The sequence below is a fragment of the Bidens hawaiensis genome, unplaced genomic scaffold, assembly GCF_021521415.1.
Source record: "Bidens hawaiensis isolate Kalapana, Puna unplaced genomic scaffold, B.hawaiensis_p1.1 tig00004474_1, whole genome shotgun sequence".
NCBI lineage: Eukaryota > Viridiplantae > Streptophyta > Magnoliopsida > Asterales > Asteraceae > Bidens > Bidens hawaiensis.
In genome coordinates, this window is record NW_027491269.1 from 1,614,626 (window position 1) to 1,629,015 (window position 14,390).

The 14,390-nt window shown below is 37.8% G+C and overlaps 2 protein-coding genes across 2 annotated transcripts in view; both read right to left on the reverse strand.

Annotated features, from left to right (window-relative positions):
- LOC143626671 (glyoxylase I 4-like) overlaps positions 1–14,390 on the reverse strand; it is an 86,236-nt gene that overhangs the window by 32,754 nt on the left and 39,092 nt on the right. The window lies entirely within an intron of this gene.
- LOC143626647 (uncharacterized) lies at positions 7,072–10,159 on the reverse strand. The gene is made up of 3 exons (XM_077096657.1): positions 9,381–10,159; positions 7,547–9,278; positions 7,072–7,462 (listed from the first exon to the last, which is right to left on the reverse strand). The coding sequence occupies exons 1-3, from the start codon at positions 9,415–9,417 to the stop codon at positions 7,072–7,074; spliced, it is 2,160 nt and encodes a 719-aa protein (XP_076952772.1). The 5' UTR covers positions 9,418–10,159.

A 14,390-nucleotide genomic window follows, 5' to 3' on the forward strand; every position in this document is an offset into this window, starting at 1 on the left:
GAATTCTCTATTAGAAGACAAACGTGTTTTAATTGTGGTACTCCTGGACAAATTGCTATAAATTGTCCGCACCATCCTTATGTCCCATACTACGGACATAAACAGAGGAATATGCCTCGAAATACCTTTAATAGGCTTAATTCTGATAAATCAAGGTATTACAAGGCAAATCCCTCTGATGGTGATTGTAAACGAAACAAGGATGAAAGGTTGAAATCCTATCAGACTAAGCCTACCATGTTTCGAAAGCGTGACAGAAAATCGAATTCGGTCCCGAGACCAAAGTCGGCCTCTAGATCGAAATTGATTTGGAAACCAAAATCCAGCTTGACGTCCGTTCGCAAACCAGAGACAAAGCCAACCGTTTGTGTTAGTCACAAAGTTTTAAAACCCGACTAAAATGGTTGCCCAAATCTTTGATGTCCAAATCACTAACACTGTGTTCCTGAGTCTAATTTAACGAGGGGTGTCGAAGGAAAAGAATGAAAAATATGAAAAAATCATGTTCCGGAGATTTTTTAAGAAAGAGAGGGGAGGGGAAAGGAGGGAAAAAGCTAGAAAATTTGAGCATATTATCATCCTCCCAAATTAGAGAGATTAGGAGAATATTTGTGTCAAATTATAACTTCTATAAATTCCTAAATTACTCTTATATCTAACTCCATGTAACAGTTTACTTAAAGGGTATAATAGGAAAATTTATCTTTCCTTTTCTTTTCCTCTTAACTTGGGAACTCCTAAAATGTTTAATTTACCTTATTTTCCTTTCCTTTTCATTAAACTGGGGAACACGAAGCAAAATCATGCATTTTCCTTCCCCTAGCTTTCTTTCCTGTCATAATTCCGCTTCCTTCCCCTCCCCTCGTTAAATGAAACTCGAGAACACAGTGTAAAAGCTTCATGTTCAATCTTTGATAAACAGGAAGACATGGCATGGCAACCTATATCTTTCATAGATGAATCAGAAGTACCCAACATCACTATGGACTGGGTACCAAAAACTAATTAATCTAGCATATCGTGCAGGAACAACTATGAAGGAATATCATCAGACCTTGGTTTGTTGATAGTGGCTGTTCCAGGACATCTCTCAACTGCACGACATTCAACAAATTAATGGAGGGTATGTTTCCTTTGCGGGAGGAGAAAAGGAGAAGATCACACAGAAGGGTACTGTAAGTAATGGTGTTCTTAAGTTTGAAAATGTCAATTTCGTTCTGGATTTGAAATGCTCAGTGTCTCGCAGATATGTGACAAGGGTTTTTCAACACATTTTACAAACAAAGAGTGTCTGATTATAAAACATGGTATCATCATACCAGAAGATTGGATTCTTGTTCAATCACAAAGAAAGACGTGGTATGCGAGTGGTAGTTCCCATGATTGAGTCCAGCTCTTGATGCGACGTAGTAATGGATGACACACTAGTAACTTGATCCATTTTAACAATGATCCAAAAGTATCAGTCCAAAGAGATTTGGCCCAATAGCAAAAATAGCCCAAAACCAAAAATGTTCTCGAGAACAGATTGACCCGAAAACTCTATTGAGAACTGTAGAAACTGAGAACACCAAAGTAGTACCGAGAACCCTTAATATGAGCCCGAGAACACTGATCTTGGCCTGAAAACACCAAACTGATCTCGAGAACCCTTAATTTGAGCCCGAGAACACCGATCCTGGCCCGAGAACACTAAACTGATCCCGAGAACTCTTAATATGACCCCGAGAACCCTGAATTGTTGTAGAGAACCGTTGATCTTTTGCTCGAGAACCTTGAATTTGCAAGTTATTTTATTTCTTTTTAGTTAAACAAATCCAATCAATCAAAATCTGAATTTACTTTTTATGCAATTTAGTTTAATTAATTATTTGTTAAAACTACTACTAAACACACATTCCACAAACTCTCTATGTTTGGCACCCATTTACTGCTATTTATTTAGTTGTATTATTTTTGTGTGAGAGTTCGACCTCACGTCAAATTTTGGCGTCATTGCTGGGGGGTAGTGCGCAACGTTTGTTAACATTTGTAGTTTTTGGTTGTTATTTTCGGATTTACGCTGATTGTGTTAGTGTGCAGGTACTTATGGGTGTATGAATACTAGAGGCTTTAACGGGTCATCACCACTAGTTTTTGATCTCGAGATTGAACGAACACTTAAAAGAAACCGAGTCTTACTTCGGAAGAACAAACTTCTTGGTTCTCCGACCGCATCGAACAGCACAATGGAATCACCGGCTCCCACTACGATTCAAAGATCACCAACCACACCTCCACTAAATCCACCTCCACCAATTTCTACTACCATAACTACTTCATCAAGTGAACTGAAACCAACTTACACAACTATGCCCACTATCGGTCAATATTCATACCCATCTTCATCAACATTACCACCCATTTCCCAACTATTTCCTAATTTCGGTCAATCATCATCCCAACAATACCAATCACCTCCATACCAAAAAGAACCACCTCTAGGTGCATACCACTCCGATTTCAACAACCACAATCAAGTTTTCAATATCAAGCAACGCCTTTTGTGCAATCTTCAAGAACACAAGGTGATGGTTATCGTGATGGGTTTAAAGGGGAGTTTGAGGGTTATGAAGTGGAAGGCTATTACACGGGAGGTGATGGGAATCAAAGGGTGAATCAAGGGAACTTTGCTTATTCTCAAAGTGTAAGGCCCCATTGCCGGTGTCTCACATTTGGACGTTGGATTTACTCATTAACATAGTTCTATTCATCAGAGTTATTAAAAACATTAGCGGAATATTAAAACGTTCATATAACATTACACATTAATCCATAACTTGTCTTATCAAACATATTGTCTTTAAAATCAAAACATAAATTATAAAACGACTTGAGTCTTCGGATGCCAGTCTCTTATTCGTTTGCCACGTGTTTCCCTCAAGCGAGCTGTTTCATTCTACTCACATGCGTGCATACTAAAAGTCAGCTACGCTGAGTGAGTTCTAGTTAATCGTACAACATACAATACATTCATTACTTCATACTTTCGTGCATACTTTATATTCTCATGCTTCGTACATAATATATATACATACCTTCATACTTTATTCTAACTTATACTTTACATTATTCTATTCTTCCTCAGATATTATTAGGGTCCGGTCCCTTTTTCTGCCTTGAGTATTATTAGGGCTCAGTCCCTTTTATGCCTCAAGATTATAAAGGGTTCGATCCCTTTTCTTCCTTGAGTATTGTCACACCCTCAATTTCCACATGCGGGATTTTACCGCGAGGCGCGTGACAAACCAGGATCTCAATCATTAGTTACAACAAACGTCTAAATATTTTAAATAAACTTTATTGCCCCATATTTGGGATATCATTAAGAGTTAATGTCTTAAGGTTTTAATATGCGGAAGCGTAACATAACGGGAAACATCCCTAAACAAAACCAAATAGTATAAGGCGCCCAAAACATGCGCAAGCCATAACATTATTAAATAAAAGTTTCCAGCTTAAGATGCAATGTCTATTGGTGATCATGAATGCAACCCCTATCCTTGTACTATGAGCGACCTGAGAAAGACATGCTAAAACGGGTCAACACAACGGTTGGCGAGTTCACAGTTTGAGTTTAAAAACAAGATTGTCAAACAACCATTTAGTAAGTAAACAGTATAGTAGTAAAGCACGGATATTGTACGGATAATGTATGCATTAGTAATACCGCTAGTTAATTACGCTAGTAATCATGTTACATTAGTGTGTTTTCCATTGTGACCGAGGCTGACATGTTAGTTTTGTTTGCCACCCACGGAGTCTAATATAAGACTAGTGCATATTGTGTTCCTAGTAGATGAAACGCCCGGCGACTCCCTCAACCGAGAGCCCCGAGGGGGTTTGTCAAACCCAATAGTACTACCTTTCATTACCTAGCCAATGTACAATTGCTAACGGTCTAATGTGCATGGGGGACTTCAGTTTAAGTTCAGTATGTATACATGAGGTATTAAAAAGTCTATAATTATCCAAAAAGTTTGTATGTTGCATGCTTTCCCCCCAAAAGGAGTAAGTAAAAAGTGGGGTAGTGAAACTCACCTCGAATGCGGTTCAAACTGAAAGTCAACTTCTTAAATCAATGTTGTTCTAGTGTCTAAATCACACAAGTACTATAAGTATTTGCTAAGCGATTCCTATAAACCTTAGTATCCAAACAATTCTCTTTTTTATTTGAAGTTTGACCAAAGTTTGACTTTTTTGTTGACTTTGACCAAAGTTTGACTTTTGTTGACTTTGACTAAAGTTTGACTTTTCATTTGACCTTTGACCAAAAGGTCCAAGTTGTTGACAGTTGACTAAAAAATCCAAGTCTCGATGACCGAAGACTAAAAATTGAGTTTTGTTGCCTGTTTGACCAAAATGTTGACCTTTGACCAAAATGTTGACCGACGGCCCGTTGATGACTTTTGACCAATTCGTTAGACTTAGAATGTTTATATTATGTTCCTAGTCACAACTTTAACAATAATCAAGTAATATGCACTTAGCCACTTTTCATGAAACTTTTCATGAAACTCTATGACTAATTCTGAAAACTAGATTCAAAATACATGTTCATAGATCAAAAATCGACCAAAAACACAAACGTATCATCAAGTTATTAACCATATAATCCAAGACACAAAGTCTGCCAGCAAGCAGATTCAAACCATAATCCACTAAAAATCATAATTTTTACATCCTTATGATTCTAAATCATCAAAGAACATTCTTACTCAATCAAATTTCATGTCTTACTATTATCCATTTGATTTCATAAGAAAAGTAAAAACAATTATATTTATAAAAGACTCAAAATACTAGACCAAAATACATACAAATTCTTTTGACTCATCAAACTTTGATCATCCCCTTTTATGATCCAAATCATTTGGATACAAGGTTCATATGTATACAACAAAACATAAATACCTACCCTCTTGATTGATCCAAATGTTTACTTCCCTTGCTTCCCAATAATCACCAAACCTTTTGTGTATGAAAATGATATTGAAAGAGAGTGTTTGCAAAACAAAATGAGAGTGTGTGTGTGGGTGTGTGGTTCACGGCCAAAGAGAGAGAGAAGGGAAAGAGAAAGGCTTTGAACTCCAATAGTTTGTAACCTCCTTGTTATTAAAAATCCTTTACTAATGATTTAATGGAATAATAACACCTTAAGTTATTTTTATTAATCCATATGTGACATGTTACATAATTTATAAACATTTTCTATGTATTATAATCTAAGGTTCCATATAAATAACCAACATGTAACATGACATATAATGTAACTTGTTTAATCACCTAGCTTACTTACAAATCACATAATTATGTATCAACCATAATATAACATATTAATCACATAGCACATTATACTTATCATTTACAGTACATGCTTCATAACACGTTTATCATAACATGTATGACGAGTTTATAATTCTAGTTATAATTAGCCACTTATTCTTGTTTAAGTCACCAATGACACATTAACTTAAATGTACGCATACATGACACCACATGTACAAGAGTTCATATACATGACCCCACATGTATAAGAGTTCATTAACATAGTTAACAGAACTAACTAAGTTTACAGACATAGTCAACATGATTTAACTGTGTTTGGTTAACGAAGTTAACCTGAAATTTGGCAGTTGTCACATCATCCCCTTGTTAAAAGAATTTTCGTCCCAAAAATTTTAAAATGTCGCTCAAGGACTGGAAAGGAAAGAGAGGAAAATAAAATAAATTTTTTTCAGATTGTCACATCATCCCCTTGTTAAAATAAATTTCGTCTCGAAATTTAGATCGTACCTAAGGTTTATCATTGGGTTTGAATAAGTGAGGATACTTTTCTTTCATCTGATCCTTGTCTCGAAATTTAGATCGTACCTTAGGTAATTTGGTTATGAAATCCATGGATATTTGTTCCCAATTAACCATTGGGATTACTGGTTGTTGAAGCAAACCAGATGGTTTCCTATACTCAACCTTTACCTCAGCACATGTCAAGCACCTTGCTACATAGTTAGCAATTTCTTCTTTCATGCCAGGCCACTAGTAGAGTTCTCGTAAGTCCTGGTACATCTTATCTGAACCTGGTTGTACCGAATACTGAGATTTGTGTGCCTCGTCCATGACCAATTCACGCAAATTCCCATAGCGAGGTACCCAAATCCGGCCGTTGTAATACCGAATTCCATTGGATTCGACTTCGGACTTTCCATTGATTCCACGCAAGGCTTCGAAATCAAAATTTTCTGCTTTTAAGGCTTCAATCTGAGCTTCTCGAATTCTGTCCGGCAATCCTGTATCTATAGTTAACTACAATGCTCGAACTCTTCGAGGCTTTGGGTTTTCCTTACGACTTAAAGCGTTAGCTATCACATTAGCTTTTCCCGGATGATACTTAATAGCACACTCATAGTTGTTGAGAAGTTCGACCCATCTCCTTTGCCTCATATTGAGCTCTTTCTGCTCGAATATATGCTGAAGACTCTTATGGTTAGTGTAGATGGTACACTTTGTTCCATAGAGATAATGTCTCCAAATCTTTAGTGCGAAGACAACAGCTCCTAATTCCAAATCGTGAGTCGTATAATTTCGCTCGTGGACTTTCAATTGTCTAGAAGCATACGCTATAAATTTCTCGCGTTGCATAAGTACACATCCAAGACCTTGGATGGAAGCGTCACAATATACAACAAAATCATCGACTCCATCTGGTAAAGATAGAATCGGTGCGCTACAAAGTTTTTGCTTAAGCGTTTGAAATGCTGCTTCCTGCTCCTCTCCCCACTTGTACAAAATGCCTTTTTGGGTCAGAGCAATGAGTGGTTGTGCGATCTTTGAGAATCCTTCAATGAATCTCCGATAATAACCAGCCAAACCAAGAAATTGGCGAATCTCGGTCGGCGTTCTTGGGATCGGCCAATCCTTAATGGACTCAATCTTAGCTGGGTCAACATGAATGCCCTTCTCGTTAACCACATGACCTAAGAATTGAACCTCTCGGATCCAAAACTCGCATTTCAAAAACTTTGCGAACAGTCACTCTTTCCTCAGCAGTTCCAAAATCAACCGTAAGTGTCGTTCATGATCCTCCTTAGTCTTTGAGTATATCAAGATATCGTCAATAAACACAATGACAAACTTATCTAGATACGGTTTACAAATGCGATTCATGAGATCCATGAATACTGCGGGTGCGTTCGTTAACCCAAATGGCATAACCGCAAACTCATAGTGACCATAACGAGTGCGAAATGCCGTCTTTAATATGTCCTCCTCCCGAACTCTGAGTTGATGATAACCCGATCTAAGATCGATTTTCGAATAATAACCAGATCCTTGCAACTGGTCAAAGAGATCATCAATACGGGGTAAAGGGTATCGGTTCTTGATCATAACCTTGTTAAGCTCTCTGTAGTCGATACACATCCTGAAAGTTCCATCCTTCTTCTTTACGAATAGCACAGGAGCTCCCCATGGTGATGAACTCGGACGAATAAAACCCTTGTCTAACAAGTCCTTCAATTGTTTCGACAATTCCTCCAACTCACTAGGAGCGAGTCGATAGGGTGCGCGAGCAATGGGAGTTGCTCCCGGGGTTAATTCGATTTGAAACTCGACCTGTCTGTGAGGCGGAAGACCAGGTAGGTCTTTAGGAAATACCTCAGGAAAATCCCTGACGATAGGAATATCCTCGATTCGCTTCTCTTCCGTCCTTGTGTCTGACACCATCGCCAAAACTGCTAAGTGTCCCTTACGTAACAACTTTTGAGCTCTTAACATCGAGATAACACCTATGGCAGTACCGCCTTCTTCTCCTTGAACAGTTAGAACTTCTCCATTAGCGACTGGGATACGAACTACTTTCTCATGACAACCTACTGCTGCTTGATGCGCGGACAACCAATCCATACCAATGACCACATCAAAACTACCGAGTTCAATTGGTATAAGGTCAATGTCGAACGTATGAGTAGATAATACTAATTTGCATTCCTTAAGAATCTTGGATACCTCAATGGTTTTCCCGTTGGCGAGCTCAATTAAATCGTTCGACTCTAAACTTGATGGATTGTGTTCTATTAGTTTACAAAACTTAGTAGAAATAAAACTTTTATCTGCCCCGGTGTCAAATAAGGTTAGAGCAGGACGCCCATTCAACATACATTTACCATTAACAATAGAAGAATCGGATAGAGCCTGACCTGATCCGATCACGAATGCCCTTCCTCTTCCTTCTCCACCGGAGTTGCCATTTCCACCATTCTTGTCTTTACCAGTGTTGTTGTTCACACCATTATTCTTATTCTTGAGCTTCGGACAATTTGGCCTGAAATGTCCTTCTTGTCTGCACTCAACATTTCTTTGATTTCTCTTGAGCTTGTGGTTGCTTATTCTTAAGTTCTCCTCGACAAACTCTTGCTTCATGACCCGGCTTTCCACAACGCTGACAAACTGCTTTTTCACACTGTCCAACGTGATGCAGATTGCACTTGTTACATCTAGGGTGTCGGCCCTGATAACCCCCGTGATTCTGGTTAGGGTTAAAGTGATTGTTTTTCCGGGTAGGTTCGAATCGTTTTTCTGACGATGTTGAGTGTTGTTTGAATATGGTGCTTTGTTCGCATAACTGTGGTTGTTGTTGGTCTTCCACTTATGTTTGTTTTCACTTGATCCAGCAGTCAATTTATTTCCTGGTAATGCCCCTTGCTTGATAGCTTGTTTGGTTAGTTTATGAGCTAGACGAATAGCTTCTTGAATCGTAGTCGGCCTAGATGAAGTTACCATCCCCTGAATCTGTGGTACTAGACCATCAATATACTTCTCAATCCTCTTGTAGGCAGGATTCACCATTTGTGGGCACAAAACAGCAAGTTCATGTGATCGGTTCGTATAAGTTTCAACTTCTGAACCATCCATGCGAAGATTCCAAAATTCCTGTTCTAGCTTCTGCACTTCATCTCTCGGGCTATACTCCTCTTTCAGCAGTTCAGTAAACTCAGCCCAAGTCAAAGCGTTGGCCGCATCAAGTCCCATTGTTTGCACCTGGGAACTCCACCAGGTAAGGGCTGCTTTTTCTAAAGTCCCAGTAGCAAACTTTACTTTACTCTCGTTCGGGCAGTTGCACATAGAGAACACAGACTCTGCTTTCTCTATCCAATGTAGCAACCCAACTGCTCCTTCCAAACCAGAAAAAGCATGCGGCTTACATTCCATGAAGTTTTTGAAAGTACAACCGGCTTGACCTGAATTAAAGTAGAGGTACACTTAAGTTTCTATATTTGTGGATATGATCACTTAAGTAGTACATTTGTCTGATTCTTGACAAATAGGTATGGGATTTTTACCTCCCTGTGGCTGTCCTTGAGCCTGAGCTGCGACCATCGCAGCCGTAACATGCTCATTAATTAGCGCTGCCAACTCGGCTGGGGTCAAGTTAAGGTTTCCACCACCACGTCCGCCACGAACAGATATAATTCTTCACATTCACAGAATACAATAATGTTAGTACCTCTAATACCAACCATTATTCTAGTATAAAGTAAATGGCATGCAATCATATAACCACAACATAATAAATTTAGACAATAATACTTGAATAAATAACTTGTAAAAACCGTTTAGAAAGTACTTAAGTTCAAATACCAAAATCCAAAAAGTATTAGTTGGATGGGAACAACCCTCCCCATCTAGGTTTATGAAAACTAAGCATGAGAGAAAAAAAAAATCCTTCCATCATCAGTGAGTCACCCCAGACCCAGCACTATCAGCTGGCCCTTCTTCAGGGTCCTCCTCCGGTTCCTCTTCAGGGTCCATGATGCTCCTCCAACTCTCTAATCCGATCAACTGCCAGACCCAGATGGCCTGTCAAATGCTGCACTCTACCAACTAGTTCAGCAACCTCAGTTCTCACCTTGTGAAAAGCTCGTACCATCCCACGATGGTAATCCCCAATTTGTCTGTTCCTATATGTCAGTTCTGAAATCCTGATCTTAGCCATATCTAAGTCTTTCCTCAAGTAATATATCCCTAAACTGTTTTCTTCCATTTGACTACGCTGGCGTTCCGACGAAGACAACACAACAGCCATAACTTGCAATTCATGACACGGAAGTACGGGAAGAGTAGGCTCAGCAGTTAGATCATTAGGTAACAAAGGGTTAGTCAAACTAGTCATAGGTGGGACATGCTCCTTCAAGACGAGACTAGAAACGTAGTTCGGGTACCAGTCCCATGTCATCTGTCTCCTAAGCGAGTGTTCGAGAGATAATTCACCTAAAGACGTTGCTCCCTCCGGTAATGAAGGATGAGTTGGTGACAATGGTTTGTCGTTTTCGGTGACAGGTTCCTTTCCATGAGCACGATCGAGGTTGGATGATGACATACTGCAACATAGGCGGGTGCACGAATAAGTACCCAATATGTGTGTGTTATAACTATCTTAACAAGTACAGTCATAGTTAGGAATGCAACCTAGTTCACTTATCACTAACTAGAATGCAACCTGGTTCACTATAACTAAATGCTCTGATACCAATCTGTCACACCCTCAATTTCCACATGCGGGGTTTTACCGCGAGGCGTGTGACAAACCAGGATCTCAATCATTAGTTACAACAAACAACGTCTAAATATTTTAAATAAACTTTATTGCCCCATATTTGGGATATCATTCAGAGTTAATGTCTTAAGGTTTTAATATGCGGAAGCATAACATAACGGGAAACATCCCTAAACAAAACCAAATAGTATAAGGCGCCCAAAACATGCGCAAGCCATAACATTATCAAATAAAAGTTTCCAGCTTAAGATGCAATGTCTATTGGTGATCATGAATGCAACTCCTATCCTTGCACTATCAGCGACCTGAGAAAGACATGGTAAAACGGGTCAACACAACGGTTGGCGAGTTCACAGTTTGAGTTTAAAAACAAGTTTGTCAAAAAGTAAAAGTGGGGTAGTGAAACTCACCTCGAATGCGGTTCAAACTGAAAGTCAACTTCTTAAATCAATGATGTTCTAATGCCTAAATCACACAAGCACTATAAGTATTTGCTAAGCGATTCCTAGAATCCTTAGTATCCAAACAATTCTCTTGTTTATTTGAAGTTTGACCAAAGTTTGACTTTTTTGTTGACTTTGACCAAAGTTTGACTTTTGTTGACTTTGACTAAAGTTTGACTTTTTGTTTGACTTTTGACCAAAAGGTCCAAGTTGTTGACCGTTGACTAAAAAGTCCAAGTCTCGATGACCGAAGACTAAAAATTGAGTTTTGTTGACCGTTTGACCAAAATGTTGACCTTTGACCAAAATGTTGACCGACGGCCCGTTGATGACTTTTGACCAATTCGTTAGACTTAGAATGTTTATATGTTCCTAGTCACAACTTTAACAACAATCAAGTAATATGCACTTAGCCACTTTTCATGAAATTCTATGACTAATTCCAACTCCTAATACTTTCAACATTTCACAAGTAAGACTAACCACTTAGTCAAGTAGTTCTAAGTTGACTCACAAAGTCAAAATTCCAATTAGCATAGTCAATATACTACAATTTATAACCATTTTAACTAATCAATATATTAATCACCCTTAACACATTTCAATCATTCAAAAACCGATTTTTCTAGTCAATCAAAACTTGGAATTAAATTATCAAATAAATCACACATATACTCACATGTATTAGGTATAACATATATTTTTCTCATAATTTTATAACTTACCAAAACATACAGATTATTCACACACTACATCAATCTAACTTTTAACTCTATCTCAACACAACAGTAAAAATATATTTGTCAAAAATTCCATGCTTGTCCAATTGATGCAAGACCAATTGGACTAGATTCCTATTTCAATTTACAACATTCCAGAAGTGAAATTATCTCAATATCTATTTTCAACATCAAGTTATGCAATTTATAACACAACTCAAAAACTTTACCTCTAAATCAGATTTGCATCCTGTTTTTATAAATTAATAAAAAGTACTCAAACAAAGTCCAAAAATTAAGATTCCCGACTTTCTGAAAACTATATTCAAAATACATGTTCATAGAATCAAAAATCGACCAAAAACACAAATGTATCATCAAGTTATTCACCATACAATCCAAGACACAAAGTCTGCCAGCAAGCAGATTCAAACCATAATCCACTAAAAATCATAATTTTTACATCCTTATGATTCTAAATCATCAAAGAACATTCTTACTCAATCAAATTTCATGTCTTAATCATAAGAAAAGGAAAAACAATTATATTTATAAAAGACTCAAAATACTAGACCAAAATACTTACAAATTCTTTTGACTCATCAAACTTTGATCATCCCCTTTTATGATCCAAATCATTTGGATACAAGGTTCATATGTATACAACAAAACATAAATACCTACCCTCTTGATTGATCCAAATGTTTACTTCCCTTGCTTCCCAATAATCATCAAACCTTTTGTGTGTGAAAATGATATTGAAAGAGAGTTTTTGCAAAACAAAATGAGAGTGTGTGTGTGTGGGTGTGTGGTTCACGGCCAAAGAGAGAGAGAAGGGAAAGAGAAAGGCTTTGAACTCCAATAGTTTGTAACCTCCTTGTTATTAAAAATCCGTTACTAATGATTTAATGGAATAATAACACCTTAAGTTATTTTTATTAATCCATATGTGACATGTTACATAATTTATAAACATTTTATATGTATTATAATCTAAGGTTCCATATAAATAACCAACATTTAACATGACATATAATGTAACTTGTTTAATCACCTAGCTTACTTACAAATCACATAATTATGTATCAACCATAATATAACACATTAATCACATAGCACATTATACTTATCATTTACAGTACATGCTTCATAACACGTTTATCATAACATGTATGACGAGTTTATAATTCTAGTTATAATTAGCCACTTATTCTTGTTTAAGTCACCAATGAAACATTAACTTAAATGTACGCATACATGACACCACATGTACAAGAGTTCATATACATGACCCCACATGTATAAGAGTTCATTAACATAGTTAACAGAACTAACTGAGTTTACAGACATAGTCAACATGATTTAACTGTGTTTGGTTAACGAAGTTAACCTAAAATTTGGCAGTTGTCATAAGTATTATTAGGGCTCAGTCCCTTTTGTTCCTTGAGTATTATTAGGGCTCAGTCCCTTTCTTTTGTACCTGGCTACCTCTTACATTCGTTCATAACATAGATACATATCTTTCATACACTATACATAGCATTATATCTATAATCATAACTTGACAATACGTGCAAAATCCGAAGATCGTTCACGTACCGACAAGAAATCAATCATACCTTTCACATAATTCACATAAGGCATACACTTATTGCTTAGGATAAGAGTATTAACAATTCAAATCGAGTATGCACACAGCCCGGAAAACATAACAAGGATTGGGGCTACAAACTCACCTGAATGCGGTTACGTTCGCCATTAATACTTATTCCCTTCTTTAACTGTGTGTGACTAATTGTATAACAATTACACATATCAATTAACTATCACTACCCATATCGCGTTTCAAGTTTAGTTATAACCCTCAACGAATGGGGGTCCGGGGGCAGCGCCCCTGGCAGCGGGGTTTAGGGGCGGCAGCCCCTAGCTGGGACCAAGTGGAAGAGCCCCTGGCTGGGGTCTATTAACTGTCTTAACACATTTCCTTTAGAAATTTAAATCATTAACAAATTGGGTTCATAACGAATAAACCTATTCGTTACTTTATAACGAATTGACTGTTATAACGAACTGGTCCTTGTAACGAATTGAACCCTTATAATGAACTGGTTAGCATAATGAATGACCACTCCGTAACGAACTGAACCCTCTAATTCGTTATCTCCTTTTAACGAATGGTCATAATGAATTGGGGTTAATTCGTTATCTTTTCCTAGCGAATTGGTATAACGAACTCGGGTTAGTTTGTTAGGTTCCCGTAACGAATTAGGGTTAGGTTAGGTCATAGAATGTCAGAAACATTCTCTGACAACCTTAAATACTCGCGCCGCCTTTCCGGCGCCGCCGTGTCGGAAAACCGGGCGGTGGCCGGTAAAACGTAAGTTACCCCATTTTACCCCGTTTTTCACCGTTTTTCGTCCCGTTTGATCCAGATCTCAGCTAGGACGACCCTTAGGCTCATATTTTGCTTGGTTCATACCCGATTCCACCCAGATCTCGTGAATTTAATGGTTTAAAGGTGTCAGCTCGTCGTTTCGTGACTAAATCTAGCGGGTTTGGACTTATACTATATCATACTATCTTTACTTCGGGTTGGTGTTCGGGTTGCTTGGTGATTTCGGCTAGAGAGAAAGT